The 24,701-nt window shown below is 40.1% G+C and overlaps 1 protein-coding gene across 1 annotated transcript in view; it reads left to right on the plus strand.

Annotated features, from left to right (window-relative positions):
* The first annotated feature begins 1,595 nt into the window (after window positions 1-1,595).
* The window catches only part of Dsg1 (desmoglein 1), a 30,826-nt gene continuing 7,720 nt past the window's right edge, over window positions 1,596-24,701 (plus strand). The window contains 11 exon segments of the mRNA NM_001432427.1: window positions 1,596-1,792; window positions 10,501-10,536; window positions 10,964-11,095; window positions 12,167-12,322; window positions 13,608-13,752; window positions 15,978-16,144; window positions 17,589-17,723; window positions 18,019-18,204; window positions 20,606-20,865; window positions 21,171-21,310; window positions 22,632-22,976. Of these exon segments, the coding sequence (NP_001419356.1) occupies window positions 1,745-1,792; window positions 10,501-10,536; window positions 10,964-11,095; window positions 12,167-12,322; window positions 13,608-13,752; window positions 15,978-16,144; window positions 17,589-17,723; window positions 18,019-18,204; window positions 20,606-20,865; window positions 21,171-21,310; window positions 22,632-22,976 (1,750 nt within the window). The 5' untranslated portion in view covers window positions 1,596-1,744.

The raw sequence follows: 24,701 nt of genomic DNA on the forward strand, positions 1-24,701 counted from the left end.
TCCTCCCCAGAAAGCTGCTAGATAAGTTGCTCGTTCCCCACACCATCTGGTTGGTTGGGATTGTTGGAGTAGGGCCTTGAGTTAGGGTGGGGCCAGGGAAAGATAATTCAATGGGTGAAGAGGGGCCGGGCGCTTCCTGGCAGCAAGCCCAGAATTCCAGATGGGTAGAATATTCCCTGGTCACGCCAGCCGACAAGAGTCGGTCCTCCAGTCTTTGGTGCCTGGTGAGTGCTCTGTCATTCCCGGTCACATGATCTATTTACTAATAATGCATTGTTCAAACTGAGTCATAGGTGGACCCTCATATTCTCGGTTACTGGTGAGGAATTCAGCCTACTCCTCTCATTACTTTGTCTAGTCACAGCAACCAATCCCTACCTACCATTTTTACTCACTGCAAGCACAGAAGGCCCCTTTCCACCCCTCTGTGTCCTCCAGTGAATCATGTGACATTTCAAACCGCTGTCAGGTAAGTGTTGCCACACACCAAGAGCAAAATGACAACACCGTATAGGCTGGCCCCCAGAGAGATCTTCCTTTTCTGGGACAAGTTTAGCATTCTCTGACAATAATCTACACGTTATCACACTGGCCTTGCTTCCGAGTGCCGTAACAAATCCCGAGGGTGTCCAGCTCCGATTGGGTTCCTGAGAGGGTATTTGAGAGAAGGTATCCCAAGAGACTGTTGCTGTGTGTGGGTCAACATTCTTGCTCGCCTCAAGCTCTTGCAGCGCTGCATGTGTGGGCAGCCTTACCCTGTGTCTTAATTGGCTCCGTGTGCAGTCTTGGCCCTGTGCTTGGGAATCCACACTGATTTTAACCACCTCACTCGAAGTGAATCTTCCGTACCCTCGTTAGCATTTCAGCACTGGACAGGATTTTAACTGGAGGCTGTGGCTGTTTCCTTCGAATCTACCTTGGTGAAGTTTTCAAGTTTGTTTTAATGCATTTTAAAAGGACAGGCCCTTAAAGAGGAGAAAATTAAAGAGGGAGATGAAAATACCCATAGAGAGAAAATGGGGAGCTCCCTGGCCTTAAACAGGTCACATAAAGGAGAGCAGGAGTTACACAAGGCAGTAAATGATCGGAAGAGTTATGCCTTGTTCGTTCAAAAATGCTTTTTAAAAATCCTCACTCGTCATTAGTAATTCTAACCTTAATAACTCTGGAACTAGCTGCATCTTTCCTAACATCTACTAAAATGAGAAGCTTATAATTCTCTACTATGACCTGAGGGTTTGGCTCTGAACATAAGCTATACGAGTCTACGAATGACACAGACAGTCCAAATATTCTTGTCTTATTAATCTGATGAAAAGCGGGAACTTCTGAACAGCTGAGAAGCCTTTCAGCACAAGCAGGAGCCCCCATGCTTTGGCCCTTTTGACTGTCTGTCACCAAAAGCCTTCAGTAGAGAAGAGGCAAGTCCCACCCCCACAGAGAGCAGCTTTTCAACTGGCAGAGGGTGTGTCCCTTAGCTTTTACCTGGGAGCAATGATGATCTTGTCAAGCATTTCACTGAGACCAGCCCAAGTTTTTAGGGTGGGGATCCAGACTGGTTATACGTACCTTCCCTCCTTCTCCCAGTGGAAGGCAGAAACACCTCAAAGCCTGCATGTAAGAACATCTACTGGGAAATTATTTTAATCAGACACCAGCGGAGTAGGAGAAGGAAAAAAGGAAAAAGCAGAGAAGAGCAAACAAACTCCGTTGGCTGTGGATGTAACAGAAGCCAGCTGCAGCGATGGACTGGCACTCCTTCAGGAGAGCTGCCCTGCTGCTTGCTTTCCTGGTAAGTGGATTCTGCTCCAAGCATCCCCTACCCCCTAGCCCCAGCTTAGCCGAGCGAGGACTTTTCAGAGAATGTTATTTCCAGGTACTTCTGTGCTAAACCATTAAAAGTTTATGTTAATGACAAGGTGGTTTTTTATGAACTGTGATTTTAAGTGGCGTTTCTCTCTTTAATTGAAGACTCCACACCATATTAACGCCCCAGTGTCCACTCACCAAACCATGTCTGACATCCCAGTCAATGGTTGGTCACTCCGGGAAAATATTGAATTTAAGATAGACCTAAGTTTGCTGTGTTTGCTTGTTCAAGTTCTCATTCGCATGGATGGATCTTTTCAAATTGATATGCCAGATGTGTCTGGGTTATGAATTGAAACATTTCCCCTTCTCTGGGTGTTTTGATTGACAGAATGACATTGTGTTTTAAAGCCAGGAAAGGATTTATAGACATGAGGATTACAGCTGTCGGTGGTGAACCTCACAGTCCCAGCCATCTCTTCCTTCCCAGAGGTTGTCAGAATCTTACTAACGCCAAATCCCTCTGCTGTTTAGAGCGTGAATGAAAATTCCATTGCTAATTCCAAAAACTGCGAATACAGGAGGAGTTTTATATAAATACATAGCAGGTGACAGGATGAGCTTCACTAAGGGATAGGTGTGATTGCTGCTGTCCGTGTCCTCCAGTCAGGATATGGCACAGAACCGTACACCTGTTAGTCAAACCATGCATGGGAACGATTTATTGTTGCCCCCTTCCAAGCCACCCATTTTCTCTCACAGTTCATAAATGTGCCACACCAGGATATTGATCTCATGTTCAGCAAAGAGTTTTAAAGTCATACTCTCTCCCAGTGGGATAAATGTCATCTCAAAGGGTCAGGGCCAGGCAAATCCCTCCCCAGCTGGCTTTTGGCAGGATATGGCCCTGCACTGTTTTCACCTGCTTGGTTTTTGAACTGCAATGGTGGATTCGCATCATACCACGTTAGAGTTTTGGTTTACTATATGCTGGCTAGTTTGAATTCAGTTTGTTTATTAGGAGGAGCCATGGGGCTGGGGATGTTGCTCAATGAGGGGATACCTGCCTAGCAGGCATCAGGCCCCGGGTTCGATTCTCAGAAGGGAATGATAGAAGGGCAGGGGCTCGTAAGTACTAACGTGTAGTTACAAGTGAGTCTCAGGAGCTTTAGTTCGAAGTCACCCTCAGGTGTGACTGCTGTCCAGATGCTTTTTAACTGACTTTCTAGGCTCACGTGATGTCACAACCTGGGCTATGGGGAAAAAAAAAATCAATGATTATTATACCCCATGTCATTTAACCACAGGGACACCTGTGTACTGCTAAATAATCCAATGCTTTAATTTTTAATTTCATATAAATTTGACTCCTTAAGGCTTCGTGTAGCATTTCCACTCATTTGTGCTGTTTTAGCGCCTATCTGCTAGCCTTCATTGAATTTATGAATAAGTCTTTGTTTCTTCATTTATAAAAGTATTTCTAATTAACTGCATTTTACAAAGTTCCTCCAAACAGGATATTTCTGATTTGTCAATAAAATAGATCATCTTACCAAAGTCCTCATGGAACTGTTGGCCTAGGGGAAGAGGTTCTGGAAATATATAGTTTTATTCTCTAGACTTGGAGGGGAGGGAGAGACAGAGACAGAGAGAAACAGACAGGGAGAGACAGAGACAGAGACAGAGGGAGAGAGACAGACAGACAGATAGACAGAGAGAGAGAATTGGTTAGGAGAAGAGAGAAGTCTGTGGAATCTAAGACATGTTTCTCAGACATTTTATCTTTATTTCTGTTTTTACTTGTGTGTGTGTGTGTGTGTGTGTGTGTGTGTGTGTGTGTGTGTGTGTGTGTATGAATGAGTCTGTGTGAGTGTATGATACAGGTGTGTGGGTGCCCCTGAGCAGGTGTTCCCAGTGCTGACTAATCAAGGAGTGTGGGTGCTGAGGACTGAATTCAGTCTTCTGCAAGAGCACACTCTTCACCACCCAGGCTTCTCCCCAGCCCATCTTTAGAAACTTTTACTGTAACAACTTAAAATAGCATCTTTCCAGTTAATTCTACTCTTTCTGGTGAAATATTTCCCTTTGAAGGCCTTGGGTATCCTATTTGCATTGCCAATTTTAGCAGATATTGCAATCCCAGTCTTCAGTCCCCAGCCTCACTGAGTGTATTCACCTTTACCAAAGTAAAAGAGTGGAAAGCAATATGAAGTCTATTCGCTGTTAAAAGTTGATAAATAAAAATCCATGTTAGGAATGCATTTGAAAAATGCCAACTTCTTTCAAATGTGAGAGCTGATAATATTTTTATATAAAGCTGTTTAGAGGGCTGGACAGTTATGTGTTGGTGTATTTCGTGACCTGCTCAGCACATGTGGAAGTCATGCTTTAAGCCTTCCCTAAATAAGTAAGTTAGGTCCGAGAGACTACAGCAGAGAAGTTACTCCTAAAAGGACCAGGATGGCGGCATAAGCTCCCCACTGACTCACACATCCACCTGGGTAGATGGTAGCTCATATCTGTTGCAGCACTGCAAGATAAAGGCATGAACTGACTCTTACTCCTCCTCACCCCCCTTTTCCTCATCCTCTTCTTCCTCTTCTTTCTCCTCACCCCTCCTTCTCTTATCTATCACCAATCTCTCATCTATCAATCTATCTATCCATCTTCTCTCATCTATCTCTCTCACCTATCTCTCATTTATCAATCTATCATCTATTTATCTTCTATCTTCTATCATCTATCTACCATCTAACTATCTATCTTTCTGTCTATCTATCTATCTTTCTATCTATCTCAATGTATGGAAAGAATATTGTATTTATCCTGCCAGAGAACAGTGCTACCTTTACAACAACAAAAAAAAAAGAAAATCTTTGCTGATGGTTGTGATGCCTATGATGACCTCAGCCTCTATGGTAGAGAATAGCAGGATCTGAGAGCTCGAACAATTGCTGGACATTTCACTTACAAAGTTGCCAGGTCTGGTTAATCTGACAAACATGAGTATAAATCTGAAGACAGCTTTTCCTATAGAGGCAACTTCTACAGTTTAAGGATAAAAAGAACACGGTGGAGCGGGGAGGGGGACTCCTTCTTTTATCTGTTAACAAAAATAATGTTAGTCATAGTTTTGGTTTTTGTTTGATTTTAAATTTTTGATTCAGGGTCTTCCTCTGCAGCTCAGCCTAGCCTGCACTCACCAGGCAGTGCATGCTACTCTTAAACATATCCTCCTGTCTCAGCCTCCTCAATGCTTCAGTTATAGGCACGCACCACTAGAGTAGGCTCTAGTCTACCCTTTTTCTGAGATTTTTATGATATTACTCTTTCGTTCAATTAAAAGTAAAATGCCTAAATGCCCAATAGATTAACCCCGCAATGTGAACTTGATTGAACTTTTTAAGCATACATGAAAGAGTTAAAATGGTACTTGTTTATGACATAGTTTATTATGTTATTTGAACCAGATATTGAAAGTTCCCTTATTTTTGTTAACTGACACCAAAAGTAAGAAAAAGTATTGGGGTTGGGGATTTAGCTCAGTGGTAGAGCGCTTGCCTAGGAAGCGCAAGGCCCTGGGTTCGGTCCCCAGCTCCGAAAAAAAGAACCAAAAAAAAAAAAAAAGAAAAAAAGAAAAAGTATTAAACAGCTGCTCTAGACCAAACAGAAGAAAATCCAGCATGGAGCCTGATGCTGGACCTACACTGCCGAGAATAGCATTTCAGTCCCTCATGTTATAGGGAATGGAATTGGTGTTTCTAGTCCTCTGGTGAGTGAAATATAAACTGTAGTTACACAGGATCATCTCCACAAATGTGGTGTTTGCAAAACCTTCCTAAGAATCTGACAACTTAGCAGTCATATCTTCTTTCCATTTTATATGAATGGAGAGGACAAATCCACCACCAGGCAATTCGGGCTGTCCCAGTGTGAAAGAAAGCGTTTCAATAGCAAGAAAAGCCAAAGCAAGGATGCAGTAGAGGTGACTCGAGAAGCACCTGACCCGCTGGTCCCTATGCACATCTCCTGCTTTCTGACACCTCTCTATTCAACAAGGACTCTGTTGCTGAACATCCCAGCACCTTAACTGTCATTGCCTAATGCCCAGGCAGGAAACTTGGTCTGCTGGGCATTGTGGGTAGATTTCTTTTGCTTCCTCAGCTGAGGTAACGCCCTCCAGGGTGCTGGGTCATGCCACTTGTACTAGTTATGCTTGGCATGCGAACTCTTGTAATGGTCTTAGATAGGTCCAACTTTTCTCATGCCAATGGCTGGTGATCCATGCTCTTAATTGCTCTACGAGCGTGAGTAGTCTTTTATACTTGTGTAATTAGAATTATATTCCTACAAATTAACAGCTGATTGCTGCTTTTGAAACTCTCTAATTCTAAGCTATTTGAGGGCAAGTCCCATGTCAGATTAACCTCTGCATCCCTCACAGTTCTCTCAATGAATGCAAGACGACTCCATGGCGTCTCATTACTCAGAACAGTAACCCAAAAGGGAAATTTTTAATAGTTCAAGTTACTTTTCCCACACATACTCCAAAATTATATGCTATCAAGGAAGTCAGTATGGAAATAATCATGTTGCCTTATCCCAATGTTTTGTGATAAAGTGTTGCTCCACCTGAACTTTCAACCAAAGCTTGCCAGAATGTTCAAGGTCTCGTGCTTCCTAAGGCTGTAACTCTTTAATACAGTTCCTTTGTATTGTGATGATCCACAACCATAAGATCATTTCATGTTACTTCGTATCTATAGTTTTCTACTGTTACAAATCATAATCTTACGTGCAGGGCATCTGACATGTGACCCCTGTGAAAGGGTTGTTCTTCCTCCAGAAGGGTTATGACCTTTGATTGAGAACGTTAAGAAGCACTGCTTTAAAGACACCATGCTGTCTTAGACCCTTATAGCACACGTTCCTCAAAGATATGAACAAATAGGAGAAATTAACACACTGAGGTATGGCCAACCCCAACATCATAGCCATTGTCGGAGAAATCTAAAAGAAATATAAAAGACGGGTGTGTTTGTTTTGCTGTTTATTCTGGGGGTGGGGGTTGTTTGTTTTATAAGAAACATTCTATCTTACCCATTCTTTCTGGCTTATGCTTGTAAAGTACCTAATACTTAACAAAGACATTTTATTCAACAAGCTGCCACTTCCTTCATTATTAATATAGGATATTTTCCTCATAAAATTACCCTCAAGCCAAATTTTATTATAGCCAAATGACAAGTTTTAATAAAATAAAATAAAAAACTTGTTAAAATTCACGTCTAGTGCCATGAATTTGCGTCCTTTGGTTTTTAAGTGAATGAACTTTGGCTGTGGAAGCAGGTGTGAAGGGAAGAGCCTATTGAGATGAACTACTTACTGATGTTATACAACTTTTGGACTCCAAGAGAGTTTAGTTTTCAGTGCTGGTGACATGACACGGAGACACAGACAGATGAGGTTTTCAGTGGGCAAGAGAATAGAGTCTCGCTGAACACTTGACAGCCCATGTCTCTGGGGAAACTGCCACTGCAGAAATTTCAGAATTATTTCGGAGCTCAAGCTACTCCATCATTGTCAGAACATTACCATTTAGGTCATTTAGGACAAGTGTTCTCTGACAGTGCTTTTCCAATCAACTTATCATAATCTCCATCTTCCTCATTGCGTGCCTAACCACCCCCTTACACCTCTTTTAAAAGTAAGCTTCTTTCTAATCAAAATCTCTTCTCAACTTTCAAACGTAGTATCTCCCTCCTCCACAAAAATTTTCCTGATCCCCACACCTAATGCTACAATTCTGTCTTGTTCTTTTATCTTATCAAAATTCTTGGGAAAGAAATTGTATGTCTTCCAAATTCTCTTCATCCTTTGTTCTCTTTTGGTAAGGCCAACCTTTGTCTTGTCTAGTTGAAAACGTTCTCCGGAAGGACCCTGGAACTCCAAGATTTCCTCTAATTTCACACAGTTCAATTTTTTAACATCATCTAACCTTTCATCCGGTCTTTCAACACCTGGTCTTTGGTGTCTGTGAGTCGTTTTATTCCCTCCGATCTGTATGGTACCCTTTCACACCTGCCTTTCTTCCCTCCACCTCCCTTGCTCCTTTCTTTCCTCCTCTCTTCCTCCTCACTGTCTCTTCACAACCAATGCCACCACTCAGCTTTCCAGTTACTCCCAGTTAAACAAAGTTCCCTGTGCCATCCTTGGCCACAGGCTGTTTCTTTGCCGAATCTTCGACTTTACAAGTATCCAGTTCTCCTATGATTTCAACAACCCTGCCCGAGTGGATACAGCTCAGCATTACAAACCCAAGCTAGGTGTTTGCTTAGTGGCTACATGCCTTTATCTGGCATCCCTCCAGCACCTCCAACCTTCTCCTTCCTCCAGTTCTATCCCACATTTTAGCACTGCGAGCTCCTGAGATCCTGCCTGCTCTCTATCTCCCATCCCATCTGCTCTCTAACCTTGTGGATCCTGTCAGTCCAGAATCTCTCCCTTGCTCTTTTCCCTTGGCTCCCACTACCTCTGCATCTACTCAGCTCTTCCTCACCTCTGCTTTGATTGGTGTTTAAGACCCAACAACCTTTAGCCTGTAATTTCTTAGTCTTCCCATTGCTCCTACCAACTGTTGTCCAAGTAATCTTTCAAGCCTATAATTTCAGCATGCCTTTCCCATGACCATAATGCTTCAGCATCCCTGTAGCACACAAAGAATGATGTTAGGACTAGAAAGGCATCTGTGTGAGGTCTGATTACCCACATCTTGAATGAGATAGAGCTATAAAAGTGATATAGAAATTAATGTGCATGTGTCTTTTGGGCTATTTTTATATAGAATTTATATAGAATATATATACATATACACACATATAGATAGGGCTCTGTATGTGTGTGTGTCTCTGTGTGTGTGTTTGTGTGTGTGTGTGTTGCTTTTAGACTACATAATGATCTTTCCATGTCATTGTTTTGTCTGTAAAAGCCTAATACTTAGTGTATGAGTTTATTCTGCATTCTGAGAAAATGAAGAAGGAAAGAGGAGGGGAGGAGGAGCAGCAGCTCACACACATTTTAAAAGGCAGACTAGGCAGTTTTTTAATTACCCATCCAATTGTGAGTCTGACACTGTGGTGAAACCTTGGTCTTCTGCCGAAGTCGCCTCTCATGGGAAAGAGGATGACCTAGCTTCACAAAGCTGGGCAGAGTTCTTAGTCATCTGGCCAGTTACCCAAAGCGGCAGGCACGGGCACCTCACTCCAGGAAAAGAAGTGCAATAACAGATAGCCGATGAGTACACAGGCTGTAGCTATGAAGAAATGACTTCCAAACAGACAGATAAGGCAGCCCTGCAACGCCATCGCACCCAGAAGCACAAGCAAGGAAAGAACGCCCAAAATAACACAGGCAGCAAGAACTCACTGGGATAAAGGAGTTCTGCACTCAAGCCCAACTCAAACAACAGCATTGTATAGGTCACATGTACATAGGCATTCACCTGAGCACACATGTATTCATACATGAAGTACATACACATGCACACACTCACACATACACACACACACACACACACGAGAGAGAGAGAGAGAGAGAGAGAGAGAGAGAGAGAGCGCAAAAAACATGACTAATATGAGATTTAGTTCTCAAAGATGTAATATCAGGGTAATGTTTTAGTTAATAATTTATTTGAGAAAATAGGCTGTCTTACATTTGACTATGAAATAAACACATGTTTAGACTAAACGGTGTAAGATTGCATTTTGCAGTAAGCTGGTAGCCCCATCTCAGTTTCTTTGCCTGTATAAAGGAGATAATAATGGCCTCCTGTGTTTGAGATGACGATGAACGTGCAGATTTCACTGGCCACATTGTCTTCTACTTAATTATCGTCCGGTTAATGTTAATAATAATTACAATGACTGACATAATATTGTGGGCAATATTTCTCTTCACGATACTCATGTAGACTATAAATATATGATTGGTTGGTTGGTTAACTTTTCCATTTTGACAGTTTTTCCAAAACATTTTCTTGGAAACTGTAAGTTCGTATTTTCATTAAGGATGAACCTGAAACCAGCTATAAAAAGCTAATCACTGTTTAAAAGGGATTATTCATATTTTAGTGGTACACTATAGCTTTTGTATCGTCACTAAAGTCTGATTGTAAGCATGGATTTGAGGCTTTGCTCTTATGAAAAACTCAATTAGAAGCTGAATACTTCTTATTTGAAAATATATTTGCAAAACCTAAGGGTTCACACTCACATAAACTAACCCTCAGTGCAAAATAAAGTAAGGAATGTAAAAAATGTTTCGTTTTTAGTTGTACATTTTACCATGTCTTAAACAAATATACAGACACATTACTTTGACATGTGAATATCAGTGTTTTAAAAATAATCACAATTTTAGATTAAAAATCACTTAATATATCCTGCTACTTCACCACAAGTTATTGCAACATTCAGATCTGGAACTTAAGTTGAACAGAACACTGCTCATAGCACATGTGTTAATGTAGAGAGCGCTTGCTGATCAGGAGAAAGAGATAAGGAAGAGTTAGAGCCATTAATTTACCCCACACCTGTATTGTTTGATCTTATTTTTATTTTGTGTGTTTTTATTTATTGAGTAATATAGACTTTAAAATAGTTTAAAGTTAACCGTTGTGGCTGCTTTTCACAGGTGGTGCTTGAAGTTAACAGTGAATTTCAAATCCAGGTAAGATTTGAAACCTTTTTTTCCCAGACTAATAGAGTAGTGAAGGCTTGTGACCTCAGCACTCCCGAGGCTGAGGCATGAGAACTGTGGATAAGCGGTCCCCTGGGCTACAGAAAGAAACCCTGTCTCAAATCATGTAATAAACAAAAGAAAAGAAAAAACTAGAAAGAGAAAATGGGGAAAGGGACAGAGGGACAGAGGGAGCAGACCAAAAGAGAGTTGACTTGGCTGTCCTCGAGAAAACCTTCATTCTTATAAATACAAAACCACTACAGTGGGACAGTTCCAACTGCTAAAATTACCAGAGTTCTTAGTTTGCCACTAAACTATCCATCTTCTCTTCCTGACATAATTGCTCCTCCTCCAAAATCCCCAGTGGAATACCCATAAGTAACAGTTAACAGACACAACGTTTTACCTATTTAAGGTAAGAGATCATAACGCCAAAAATGGTACCATCAAGTGGCATTCCATCAGAAGGCAGAAACGAGAATGGATCAAGTTCGCCGCAGCCTGTCGGGAAGGAGAAGACAACTCAAAAAGAAACCCAATTGCCAAAGTAAGTGTGAACCCAGAACAGGAGTCTGGACCGCACAAGGGCTAGGGCGCACTTCTGGAAGAGCCCAGTTTTCATGTGCTTTGTAAACACATATTACTGAAAAGGTACGGTCTAACAGCACCGCCCCACTCAAATTATGAAAACCAAAATTCCTAAAGGGATAAACCAAGAACGTTGGGTGCTTGAATAAAGCGCTAAACACCGTTTTGTCTCATTGGCAAAAGTAACACCCATGAACGTGCGTAACACTAAACTCCAAAAGGACCATGATTTACAAATGCATTGAGGACTCAACGTGGTCAGACCATGTGCTCTTTCTGCTGCATAACCCTCAGAATTAACTCCTGTTTGCCCATATTTACAAACATCCAGAGGTTGTCTCGTTCATAACCTCAAGCTCCTCTCATTCTCCTTCTTCTTTTTTTCATACACAAAAGCACAAACTCAGGAACCTACTCCCTACATACACACAGATTCACCCCCACAGACATGTAGATACACACACAGAGATGTAAAAACAGCCATTTGTACAGATACACAGGCAACTCCCTTGTAAGATTTGCTTATATTCATAAACTATTTAGAAGTTACCACCCTTTATTGGAGTGGGTACTTTCCTTCTCCTCCCCACTTTTAAAATTAGAAGTTTCAAATAGCCTGCTACTATAAAGTCCATTTAAATACTTTCCTGAATCTTTGTATTTTTAAAGTTATATTTAATTTAAATACCAACATTACATGATAACTCTCTAAGAAGGCTATCTCTAGACAAAGAGCTAGCACAGAGTCCAAAACTAATATGAAAATAAAACTATAAATGTTTGATGATTATGACCTCTATGACTGATGTATATAAAGACTTCTTAGGGTGACATTTGTTTCTTTATTGTTTGGTAGACATAGAAATGGAATTGTTTTATTACATTGTTATTTATCATTTCCCCGTTTCTAAAAACTCCCAGGTGATGTTGTAGACCGCATACTCAACAGTTCTCCAGGAAGACAGTTGTCATCTGTTGCGTGTAGAAGTTCACATGGCCCTTGTAACATCTTCACTGTGTCTTTATACAGATTCATTCAGATTGTGCTGCAAACCAACCAGTGACATACCGCATCTCCGGAGTAGGAATTGACCAACCACCTTATGGAATCTTCATTATTAATCAGAAGACTGGCGAAATCAATATAACATCCATTGTTGATCGTGAAGTCACCCCCTTTTTCATTGTAAGTGGGCTTTGTGTCAATATCTTTATTCAAGTAGATGTTATTCCTGGAAAAATCTTAGACCATACCAGATTTGATTTCAAGAGTCTCAATATTGGGCCTTCTGAGATCTTTCTTAATTCATTACCCCAATAGATGAGGAAATATTAATAGAGAAATGTTTCCCTTATGTGTTAACAAAAATCTTAGTTTACATCAGCTCTGTAACAAATTAATTTGTTTGGAAGGACAAATCTTTAACTTCTATTCAATCTTTAAAAGAGAAACATCAGTGGAAATCAATAGTTCCTTCTTTTCATTAATTAACTTATTTACTTTGCATCCAGATCAGAGCTTTCCCTCCCCTTCCCTCCCCGTCCCCTATGTCCCCCTGCCTTTCTCCTTTTAAGCCAAGGGATGAGCCTTGAGCTCCTGGAGGCCAGTTGTTTCATGTGAACAAATTTCATTATAATCAAACTCATCTGAGCTCTAAATTAACTTCAGAAACTCACTCATCCCTACCTGGCCTTATCTCTCTTTTTTATTCCTAGACACTGTCACACAACTTCAGTAGCCTCTCTTCTAATGTGCCTTAACCTCTGACTTACCTTTTCTCTTCTGTTCTCCTCATCTATCGACTGCCTCCATTTCCATCAATCACATGGCTGACATTTCTTAATTAAAAAAAAAATAAAATAAAAATGAAAACAAACTTTTCACTGATCTTACAGTCTCTTCTATTAAAATCCCATCAAAGATCGGAGGATGAAACTCAGTGATTAAGCATTTGCTGACTCCATGAAAAGGCCTGGCTTTGATTCCCAGCCCTGAAAAAAAATCATATTCCAAGCTACCTTCAGATATTCCTTACTTTTTGCTGCCTTAATTCACACTGCTCATCTGCGTCCCTAGAATTACTTTAATCACTTGGCTTCCAAGTCCAAATCGGTATTCCAACACTTAAGAATGCCACTTATTGTTTACAGTGCTCCTGACTATCCCTGACCACATTCTCTAACGTCCTCCTCTGGCATGGCTTGATTGTAAACATAGACTATGCATCATTCCTTTTATCTAACGTACCAGGATGTTTTTAAACTTGCATTGAATGCTCTTCCTTGCCTTGTCTTATTGATTGTATAAGTTGCTCGTGTCGCTGTTTTAGTGGGAAGTAATAATAATAATAATAATAATAATAATAATAATAATAATGTGTCCCTTAATCCTGTGGTACCCAGGGATGCCTGCATTCTGTGAGAAGTGACAAATACATGCCTTGCCACTGACTTTTTCCTTTCCCGTCTAGATCTACTGCCGAGCACTGAATGCACAAGGTCAAGACCTGGAGAATCCACTAGAGCTTAGAGTCAGGGTGATGGATATAAATGACAACCCTCCTGTGTTTTCAATGACTACATTTCTAGGACAAATCGAGGAAAACTCTAACGCAAGTGAGTCACCTGCACTATTAAAGAAACAATGTGTTGATGACTAAATTGCTGTTGCTAGGCAACGGGGCTGAGCTGTGGCAAGGTAAACATCAACTGGGAGAAAGTGTAGAAAGCATCCGGAACCAACGACTCAAGACATAGTTGTGGTGTCAGCCCAGGAGCACCTCCAAAGCAACAAGTGGGACTGACAGTCTGCCTTGTGCCCTAGCTCTTTGGAGATTCTTACACTACATCCCGACAGGATCTGCAAGTGCCTACAGGCTCGGAGAAATGGGAATTTACTCTCTGCCCAAATGTGTTTGAAAGGCAATTCCACTCACATATGATCAAAATCCTCACTTTCAATTTATTTTTTACCCAGACATAAGAAATGTTCCTCCTTATGGGAGTACATTATTCAATAAAATACATAATAACCAAACAAGGATCAAGAGAATTCCCCGGTCATTAACCAGTAAGCACTGAAGAATTCCATACTCTTCCTTCTGTAATCATTTCAAAATAGAACACAGATTGACACTCTATTCTGAAGAGCTCAAAAGAGCTCATGCATTGTAACTTAGATCACCACTACACAAATCAAGCCAGACACAAAAAAATAGACATCATATGTTCTCACTCATTTCCAAGGCAGAGGGATGGAGTAAACAGCGCCCAGTAAAAACTGGGGAGTAGTAAGTACCAGAAACAGAACAAAGTTGATTACCTTAAGTCACTCAAAGATATTCAATACACGTAATCTGTTTTGATGCTTAGAGCTTTTCTTAACAACAAATGAATGTCAAGAAATCTTTGCTTCCCATTTTTACTCAAGCTATAATAAATGTAGTCATTCCTCTTTATCTGGTTTGGTTCTAGGACCTCTAAAGATAAAGGGATCTATGGAGTTCATATCTTTTTATAAACCATATCTTGTTTGCATAGGTTCACATACTTCCCTTCACGTATTTTTAATTATTTCTATATGGCAATAATGCCTAATACAATGAATATGACATATAAATATTTATTGTCCTCATGACATGAAAAAGTCTTTACATAGTCTGTCAGATGTAATGTAAGTTCTTTGGATTTTTCCCCATTCATTCTGGGCTGAATTGTGGACATGGACCCCAGAGCTGCAGAAGGCCAATTACAATGATTCGCTTTGCTCAAGTTGCTGGTTTTATACATTGGAAATGTGTTATAAATGTAATTCCATAGGGCTCACCATAAATACTGGAAGCATATCTCTCAAATGGTGCTACCTGGTGGCACTAGCAGTCTAGTCCACTGTAGCATTTCTCTGAAAGGACTCTGACAATCTCGGAGTACAGTTGCTGCCCTATGGTTCCATGTACCTAAAAATGTAATTACCAAATACTCAGTAACTAAGTGGGACAGTGCCCACCATTGAAGATTGTTCAAAAGATGTGAGGCTAAGAGGGAGAGGCGAGAAAAGAGGAAGGTGAAAAAATGACCCAGGGGAAAGAAGCAAAAGGAGAAGGGATGGGATGTCCTGGAAGACTAGAAAAGTATGTTGAAAACAATTTAGAGTAGCAGAGCATTCCAAATGATGAAGGAATGTCAACAGCTTTCACACCCACGAGTGTCATTCATCAATACTATATACTAGATTATGAAAGAAGATACAGACAGGGCAGTGTGTGCGGTCAAACATTTCCTACAAGTTCCTAGTTACACAGCACCTACCCAAGAGCCAATTCCAATCTAAATAACAATGCCACTTATTAAATGCCCAAGATGAACAATAATATTTATTTAAAGTGCATTTTTCAGTGTAAACATCAGTCAGTATTCTCATTCGCTATTAAATTCTCACATGAACTTCATAAATACGGTGTTATTACCATTCTCATTTGTAACTGTGGGAAGTAAGGACAAGATCATGTGGCTATAAATAAGGTCCTATAGCACTGTTGAGAAACACATTAATAGTGTTTTCATGCTATTTTACTTAACAATAAGCATCTTGCTTAAAACAAGTTATGTTGGATAAATAAACAGAGTCAGGACACAGACTCCCTTCTTCCCTTCTGTAATGTCTAGGCACCTCTCTAACTGTGGTCTTTTTATTAGGACAAAAGTAAAGGGAGGAGCTATTACATTGGTATGTTGGTGTTGTCCAAAGGGGAGAGAGTTAACGCACGCTGTATGGACACAGGTAGCATATTGGACTGTAATGGTGTTCATTACCAATCCGGCCAACTGTCCTTGATTTCTAGACACACTGGTAATGAAGCTCAACGCTACCGACGCCGACGAGCCCAATAACCTAAACTCACTCATAGCCTTCAAGATCGTAAGACAGGAGCCTTCCGAAGCACCAATGTTCATCATCAACAGAAAAACTGGAGAAATCAGAACGATGAATAATTTTCTAGACAGAGAGGTAATCCTTCGTCTTTTAATGGATTTTAATTCAAAGGAACTGACTCTAAAGCAATGGTACTTAAGAGAAAGAAAAACTAAAAGAATGTGTTCAAGTGTTGTATTCTCTCTCTCTCTCTCTCTCTCTCTCTCTCTCTCTCTCTCTCTCTCTCCCTCCCTCTCTCCCAAAAGAAATAAAAGATCAAAACAAACTCACAAAAACTAGTGATAAACAATTAAAATAACACACACACACACCACACACACACACACTCAGAGACACACACACACACACCACACACACACCACACACACAACACATACACACACATACACACACACCACACACACACACACAGACACACACACACCACACACACACACCACCCACACACACCACATACACACACAACACACACACACACAAACCACACACACACACACACACACAACACACACACAAACCACACACACACACACACACACACACGAGTCTGGTTTTTAGGTTACTTACATTTCTTTACTGACTTGTTTGAAAAACACCTTTAGAAAAAGAGGTATGGCTACCTAGCCTTTTCCTTTTCTCTCAGATTATTTTACATAGTCCAACAAAAAGATATTAGCATCAAAATAATTTTAGCAGTCGAGTTCTCTAAGAAAGGGGGTCAGAAGTTAAGGTCATCCACAATCATTGATGATTCTGCGGAACATAAACAGAAGTGCTGAAGTTATATCCATAAATGGGAATTATGTTTATGCACAAGTCTTCCCATAGCTTTTACCAACTTCTTTTTTTTTTAAGATTTATTTATTATATATGAGTACCCTATAGCTGTCTTCAGACACTCCAAAAGAGGGTATCAGATCTCATTACAAATGGTTGTGAGCCACCATGTATTTGCTGGAATTTGAACTCACGACTTCTGGAAGAACAGTCAGTGCTCTCAACCGCTGAGTCATAAGGAGAAGTGCTGAAGTTATATGCATGAGTGGGAATTAATATGTTTATGCATAAGTCTTTCATAGCATTCACCAACTTCTAAAAATGGAGTCGCCACTGAATAGAATTAAAATAGAAGCATCATGTGACTCTATTTCTCATTCTCCCCCTTCCACTAGATACCACTGTACTTGTCTTAACTACTCAGTGGCGTATTACTCATAGCATGCGTCTTTAATGAACTAAATCTTTCTTACCTTAAATATTTTGGCCTGTCTCATCCTCTATACCCTTCTCTCTCTGCACACACAATGAATAAGTAATGAAGTCTTGAACAGCATGGTTGTGTCTTCGAGAGCATGCTGGGTAAGCGTCATGAGAAATGGACGTCACAGGTTCCATACTGAGTGATATGAGATCTATCGATTTTTACCTTCTGTTACCTTGTCTTCTATGGTAGATTTATGCAGATGTTGAGCCAGTGTCTACGTCCAGTGTACGATTGCCTGTAATGTGTCTTTTTCAGCAATACAGCCAGTATTCTCTTGTGGTGAGAGGCTCAGACCGTGACGGTGGGGCAGACGGCATGTCTGCAGAATGCGAGTGCAGCATCAGCATCCTGGATGTCAATGACAACATTCCGTACTTGGATCAGTCATCCGTAAGCAATCCTTCTTAAGGATCAGACTCCGCGACTTTACATTCTCCACATCCCAGTTCTTAAGGAACTCACTCAGTTTTCAGGTTCACTTGCTAGATTTGCTCTCTAGAACACCAGCGGAGACACACACTTTCTCTTGAATTGTTTCTTCAGTGGGCAAGTGGACTTGAACTAAGTATGCAGTTACACGCAGGGATGTCGTTAGCTATAAATAGTTAACTGTGAGCTTGGCGCAGACAGCTTGGTCCACAGATCTCACCCGTGCTTTGTTCTGATACTTTGCCTCTTGTTCCAGTATGACATCAAAATTGAAGAAAACGCACTGCACTCCAATCTACAGCAGTTCAGAGTCATTGATTTGGATGAAGAATACTCGGACAACTGGAAGGCAGTCATTTTCTTTGTCACTGGAAATGAGGGAAATTGGTTTGAAATAGAAATGAATGAAAGAACAAATGTAGGAACTCTGAAGGTTGTCAAGGTATGGCATGATTACCCTAAACCATTTGTTTTGCTGGTCTTTTTCTATTTCATAACATCAAGTTAAAGTGATATTAGCATTTCATAAATGAGTCTATGAAATAACAAAAATCGCCAAGCTTTAAAATTATGCAAAGTACAAGTAATTTCAATGTGAATGTATATGCTTATACAATCTCAGGAAAACAAGCATTAAAGATTTGAAACTCTTTTTACGCATGCAATTCTTTCCAAAGATCAGGTCTGGGAAAAGCATTTCTATATAAGAGGGTTTCAAATTTTGTTTACATTTATTTAAAGATTTACTTCATCACTCTGAATTGCATGTGTGTGTTTCTGTATCTGTGTAAGGGCATGTGCACATGGATGTAGTGCCCTCGGAAACCAGAGGTACCAGATCCCCTCAAGCCAAAATTTTGTGTGGTTCTTAGCTGATCAGTGTCTGTCCTGGGATCTGAGCTCTGGTCCTCTTCGAGAGCATTATGTGTTCTAAACCACTAAACCATTTCTCCAGCTTCAAAGTCAGTAATTAAATAATATTTTTAAAACCGGATTTTTAAATATGCCCATGCCAACATTGAGATGCTAATATCATGCTTTAGGAATATTTATCATAAAAATTAAGAGTTGATTCCCTCCCCCAGGATGATAAAATTAAATCATTGTGATTCTGCTAGTGTGGTTCTATGGGATTAAACGGTAACAATCATAGAATTATAGAACCTTCGTATTCTCATTTCACCATGGCTGTTGGCCAGGCTTATTTTAGTTCTCCTCTGTATCAACCACTCACCACATGTACATTCAGTAAGATATCCTGTGCAATGTAAGGTGAAATCTGACTCAGGAGAAGCTGAGAGTGAAGATTTCAACCTCTTTAAGTCTTCAATAATTGTTGACAGTTGTATGTGACACTCACAGTGAATCATTCAGGATACAGCACAGTCCCTCTTCATCTACCTCTTACTTTCATACCTCCACAGGGGTGTAGGGGTGGGCTCCATTCCCTGAGAATTCTGCCTCTTAGTGTAGGCCCAGGGTTCCCCTAGCTCCTTCACTCTGGTCTCTCCAGACTTATCTTTAATCCAACTTGAGTCTGCTTTTCAGAGTAACCTTATGAAGCAGATTTCCAATAGACTCGGTCCCTTAGGGAAGTGTGGTCTTACGACTCCCATGTCTCTTAAATTTGTATTCACTGAAACTGTTGCTTCCATTTGCTTGAAACAGGTTCCAGATGCTTCTGATCAGCTCCTCCAGCATCCCTTGAAAATTAGGTTATACTAAATCTATATTGTGACAAAGATATGGAGGCTCAGAAACCATGCAACCTGTCCTAACTTTTACTACCAGTAAATGACACCGTCATTTAATCCTAGGTTTCCTTATCTATTAAATTCATTTTTTTCTGGTACTATCTAAAATTGAATGCTAGGAAAATGAATTCTGAATCTATTCACTTTCAATTTAATGTTACTCTTAAAATTACTCAACTTATCTGCTCTTAATATCTCTACCTAAAAACTAGGATGCTTTTCCCTGATATGATAGTATACATCAAATCCTTTACTATGATTATGGAAAAGTAATATGATAACTACTTTATTATAATTATGGAAAAGTAATAACCGCACACACTTATATATGTTATAATTGGTGTTTAAAGTTGCAAATAAAACTAATTCTAAATTCCAGAATTTTAGATGATCAGGAGAGCTCAGTGTATGAATATTTTATTTAAGATATTCATAAAAATTCAGAAAAGATATATTTGGTGCATGAGGAATACATCAGCCATCTAGTAAATTCTATGCAGCATGGATTTGGATATCAACTTGTATAAGAAAACTTACTACTTGATTATCTTATAGTATGAAATAATTTTAGAACATATTGAAGAAAAGCATATATGTATGCATTTATGTATAACATTGACATTCAAAATGTCACACTGAGGTGAATATTTTAAATAGTTCTTCAGGGATAAAACTAGTTAAGTCTCTAATATATTTGATTCATGTTTTGTTATTAAAAGAGTTACTGTGTCAGAAGCATGAAATGTCAGCTAACAAATTGTCTTTGCACTGCAAATGTATTAAGTGAATCATATTTTGAATTTAAGCAATTAACTGGTTTGGTGAGCAATTGGAGCTCATGACCCATGCTTTCAACCTTTTCAACAAAAGATCCAGGACAACTAGATTTTCCCCCTTCCTATGCTTGCATGTGTCTACCTTGAACTTAATACCCAGCAAGTAAGACTAGACTGGGTAATCACGTGAATTTGAGTTCAAACACATAATTCAAATAGTAACATAACAAATGTCTTTGAGTTGTCTCAAAGGATTTCTCTGTCCACTGAATGGTTTTCTTACAGCATAACTAATTCTCTCTGTGTTTTCTAGCCCCTAGATTATGAAGCCATGCAGAAACTACAGCTTAGTATTGGTGTTCGAAATGTAGCTGAATTCCACCAGTCAATTCTTTCTCAATATACACTCACAGTGACTATGATCACTGTGAAGGTATTGAATGTCGTCGAGGGCTCTGTGTTCCGACCAGGTTCAAAGACATTTGTGGTACATAGTAGAATGGACGCAAATTACAGAGTGGGGGAGTTCACAGCTACAGACCTGGACACGGGTATGACCTCCACCAATGTTAGGTAAGAATGGCATTGTCTAACTAAAATGTTAACCTTAGGGGATCACGAGAATGGAGAGGGAAAGAATGAAAGCAAGAACTGTTTGGGGAAAGGGAGGGAAGCAGCTAGGAGGGCAGGCAGCTTGAGGTGGGTGGGAGGGTAGGAGATTGACTGAGCACAAAGTGTATTTGACAAAGTATGTTTCCAGACGCACTTGAAGAGGCACAAGAAACCCATTATTTTGTATACTAACCTTTCAAATGTAATTTTACAATGTCATGATTTGAAAGAGAGCTTTGATTTTTGCTGTATTCTTTTAAATACAGATACGTAATGGGAAACAACCCAGAGGGCCTGCTGGTTGTTGACTCAAAAACAGGCATAATAACTTTAAGAAACAGAGTTACTATGGAACAATACCAAAGGCTTAATGGGAGATATGAAGGAACAATGCTATCAATAGATGGTAAGAAATCAATTTAACTTCCAGAGGAAGCCAAGTATAAATATTCTTAGACAATTTAAAATTTTTATTGTAAAAAGAAAACCTCTTTTCTAGATCCCTGTGAGGAGAAGGGGAAGGGACAACATGGGAAAGGATTTGTAAGGGTAGAGCAGGGAAGAAGGAGCTGTGATCAGAATACAAGTGAATTTGAAAAGCCCCTTTTCAATAGAAGTTGTCCTGTTGAACTGAGCACTGGATACTCAAACTGACCTGTCTCATCATTTACTGCTTATTGGATCCTAGAGAAGCCACCTCACCCATCTACACTCCAGTCTTCTGCACAATGGGGAAATAACAATATATGCTGATAAATGTTTTTTTAAAAAAGGAAAGAAAATAGCGAGACATGTAAAAATAGCATGAACATCATTAAATGACCTTTAAGGTCAGATAACCAGACTTCGAACCATGTCTGCTGCACATCTCCAGGGATTTCATTTCCTTTATTCACAGAGTATTTACTGAGTCTTAACTAAATAATGCTAGTCATCCTGCTAGGCTCTAGGGCTCTGTCAGTGAAAGTAAGACTCATATCTATAGAATAGCACAAAACAAACTCAGCTCGTTTCTTTATTCCTATCTGATAATCAGTAACAATGATCGTTGGGAAAGCACTAAATATGGAGGGCTGAACAGAGATGATAACACCTGTGTCCTTACCAGTTCTATTGAAAGCAGGTAACTAAGGACGGAAACTATAGCCCATTCGCTATAAAATCACGTACCCAACAGAAACTATGTTAATTAAAGGTGTACTATGGCATGAAAAAGTGCACACAATTTAATGTAAAATCTCAAGTCCCACTGGAACTAGAATGAACCATAAGATTGTATCAATGTATCAATGTACAACAACACAGGCCTTATCACTAAGGGCAACTGGTATTGAAGGAATCTAGAAGGGTATCTATTAGGTACTGAACCTATGGGTTAGCTTCTGGTTTTGTTTCACATCTTTCTGTACTTTTACACTTTTCAACCTAGATAGAATATGTAACTGGCAACACTATAAACTATCCAGTAAACAGTTTTGTCAGTAATAATGTTAAGGTTGGTTATAATAATACAATCCCTGATTGGCTTAAAAACTGAGTAGAAGGGCAAAGGAGGTAGATGAATCGGTGAAGCAATTGCTTTCCAAGGATGGGAGTTTCTAGAACCCCCACAAGGATGGGAGTTTCTAGAACCCCCACAAGCTGCTGGGCATGGTGGACACTTGTAATCTGTTAATTGCTAGGCTGTGTACAGACAGTAGTTTCTTCCACTGTGAACCTTGTTACAGATTCCCTTCAGAGGACCTGCACTGGAACAATCATCATTGAACTTGATGGCACTGGCTGGGAAACAGGTGGTGGTGGTGGCGGTGGCGGTGGCGGTGGTGGTGACGGTGGCGGTGGTGGTGACGGTGGCGGTGGCGGTGGCAGTGGCAGCGGTGGTGATGGCGGCGGTGGAGATGGTGGTGGCCAAGTGACTAATGGATATAAAGACACTTCCACTGAGGAACCGCAACGCACCACATTAACAAGGGATATTGACAATACTGACACTTACCAAGCCGACGAAGACAACGTTCACCTTGGTCCTGCCGGCATCGGTCTGCTCATCATGGGGTTTTTAGTCTTAGGATGTAAGTATTCCAGTATTTCTTTTGACATGCGTCTCCCAAAAAATACAGCAAAAGAAATCAAACCGTTTAGGTGTTCAACTTAACAGTGTATGTCTTGCAAGGATTACCTAACCGGTTGTTCTGAGTTTTGCTCTTGGTCTTGCTTACTTCACAACACCACTAGGGGAGGAAAGGCCCCACGAGTGAAGGCTATGCTACATCTGGGGCCACTACAGTAGCCTTAGTCGTGGACAGAAACAGAAATATAGAGTCCAGTGGATGTTCCTGGTGGAATTTAATATTGCCCTAAATTATGACAGAAACTGGAATGGAATGGGGGGGTAATATCTTGAAGCCTACACACTGTCGTTAAGTTAATATAAACATTGACAGTTGCAGCTGAGCGTGGTGGCACACACCTATCATCCAAGCAGTTGGGCGGTTGCCGTTTTCAAATATAGAATCATAAAGTATTGGTGGTAAAGCAAGCTTCACATAATTAAAATAATTAACCACAAAATGTACATTGAAAGAACTCACACAAAATTTTAAAATATTTTTCTACCTTCATTTCTTTCTGTTTAAATATATTTATTTTTATTTTATGTGTATACGTTTTTTTTGCCTACATAAATGTAAACAAAAGCACGTGGGCCTGGCCCACGAATTCCTTGGAACTGTAGCTATGGATGGCTGAGAGCCACTTTGCAGATGCTGGGAACAGTCTCTTCACCCCTGAGACCGTGCTTAGCCACCTGGCCAGCCCCTCCTCGTCCGTCTTAATGAGTGACTGACTACTTCTTCGCTAGGTTTTCTCTGACTTTAAGGAACTCACCTCTGGGAACATTTCCTCAACACAGATCCATGTAAACCACAAAGAAATTTGGGCACAGGGAGAACACAGTTTAAAATGGAGCACTTTCTCTAGAATTTGAAATACACTTCAAAAAGAAGTGTTAAATAACAGGAATTCATCCATGTTGGCTCATAACAAACAGAAAGAAGAACCGGGGAAAGTCCTATGAGAAAAATAATGAGTTTGAAATGGAGTCTTTTCATCAAATTAAACCAAAAGATGCCCGAATGCTAGCAAACGTGTGGACTACATGAGAACAGAGATAGTCCTCTACGTTTTGTAGTCAATTCTTTGCTTTACTAAAGCAAACTAAACGCCAAAGAGCTGCTGATAATCGCCATAAACAACAGCTAACTTTCAGTTTAGGTGTCCCTGATATCAATGCCCACAATCGGATAGTGTGGCTAATAACGGTTTTCAGTGTTGTATACAAGCCTTTGGGTCAATAGCTTTACATTTCATTTCTTCTCTCCACCTTACAGATTTCCCAAAAATCAGCAAAGCTAGTCAGGTTCTTTGCCTTTTCTTTTTTCTGTCTCCCCCCGCCCCCCACCCGCCCCACCTTCTCTGCTTTAGTTTTTCCTTCAATTAATACACATCCTTTTTTTTTCTATCTTTTCATTCAGAATTATCTAGCAAGATCCTATGACAATAGTAAATAAACGAAAAACTCAAACAGAAAGAAAAAGACATTGCTAAAGTATGAATGCCTTTATGTGAGAATATGTCTGAAGACAGATGTCTCTGTAGGGGAAAATAATAACCTTCCTAAGAATAACTGACAGTTGAGTGAGATTTTCCCTTGAAATAGAGAAAGAGACTGGGTGCAAATGGGAAAGTAAATGCAGTGCAAAGGATCAGAGCTGATGCCTATCTTTAGTCTCTGCCGT

Source organism: Rattus norvegicus, chromosome 18 (assembly GCF_021556685.1).
Source record: "Rattus norvegicus strain SHRSP/BbbUtx chromosome 18, alternate assembly SHRSP_T2T, whole genome shotgun sequence".
Classification (NCBI taxonomy): domain Eukaryota; kingdom Metazoa; phylum Chordata; class Mammalia; order Rodentia; family Muridae; genus Rattus; species Rattus norvegicus.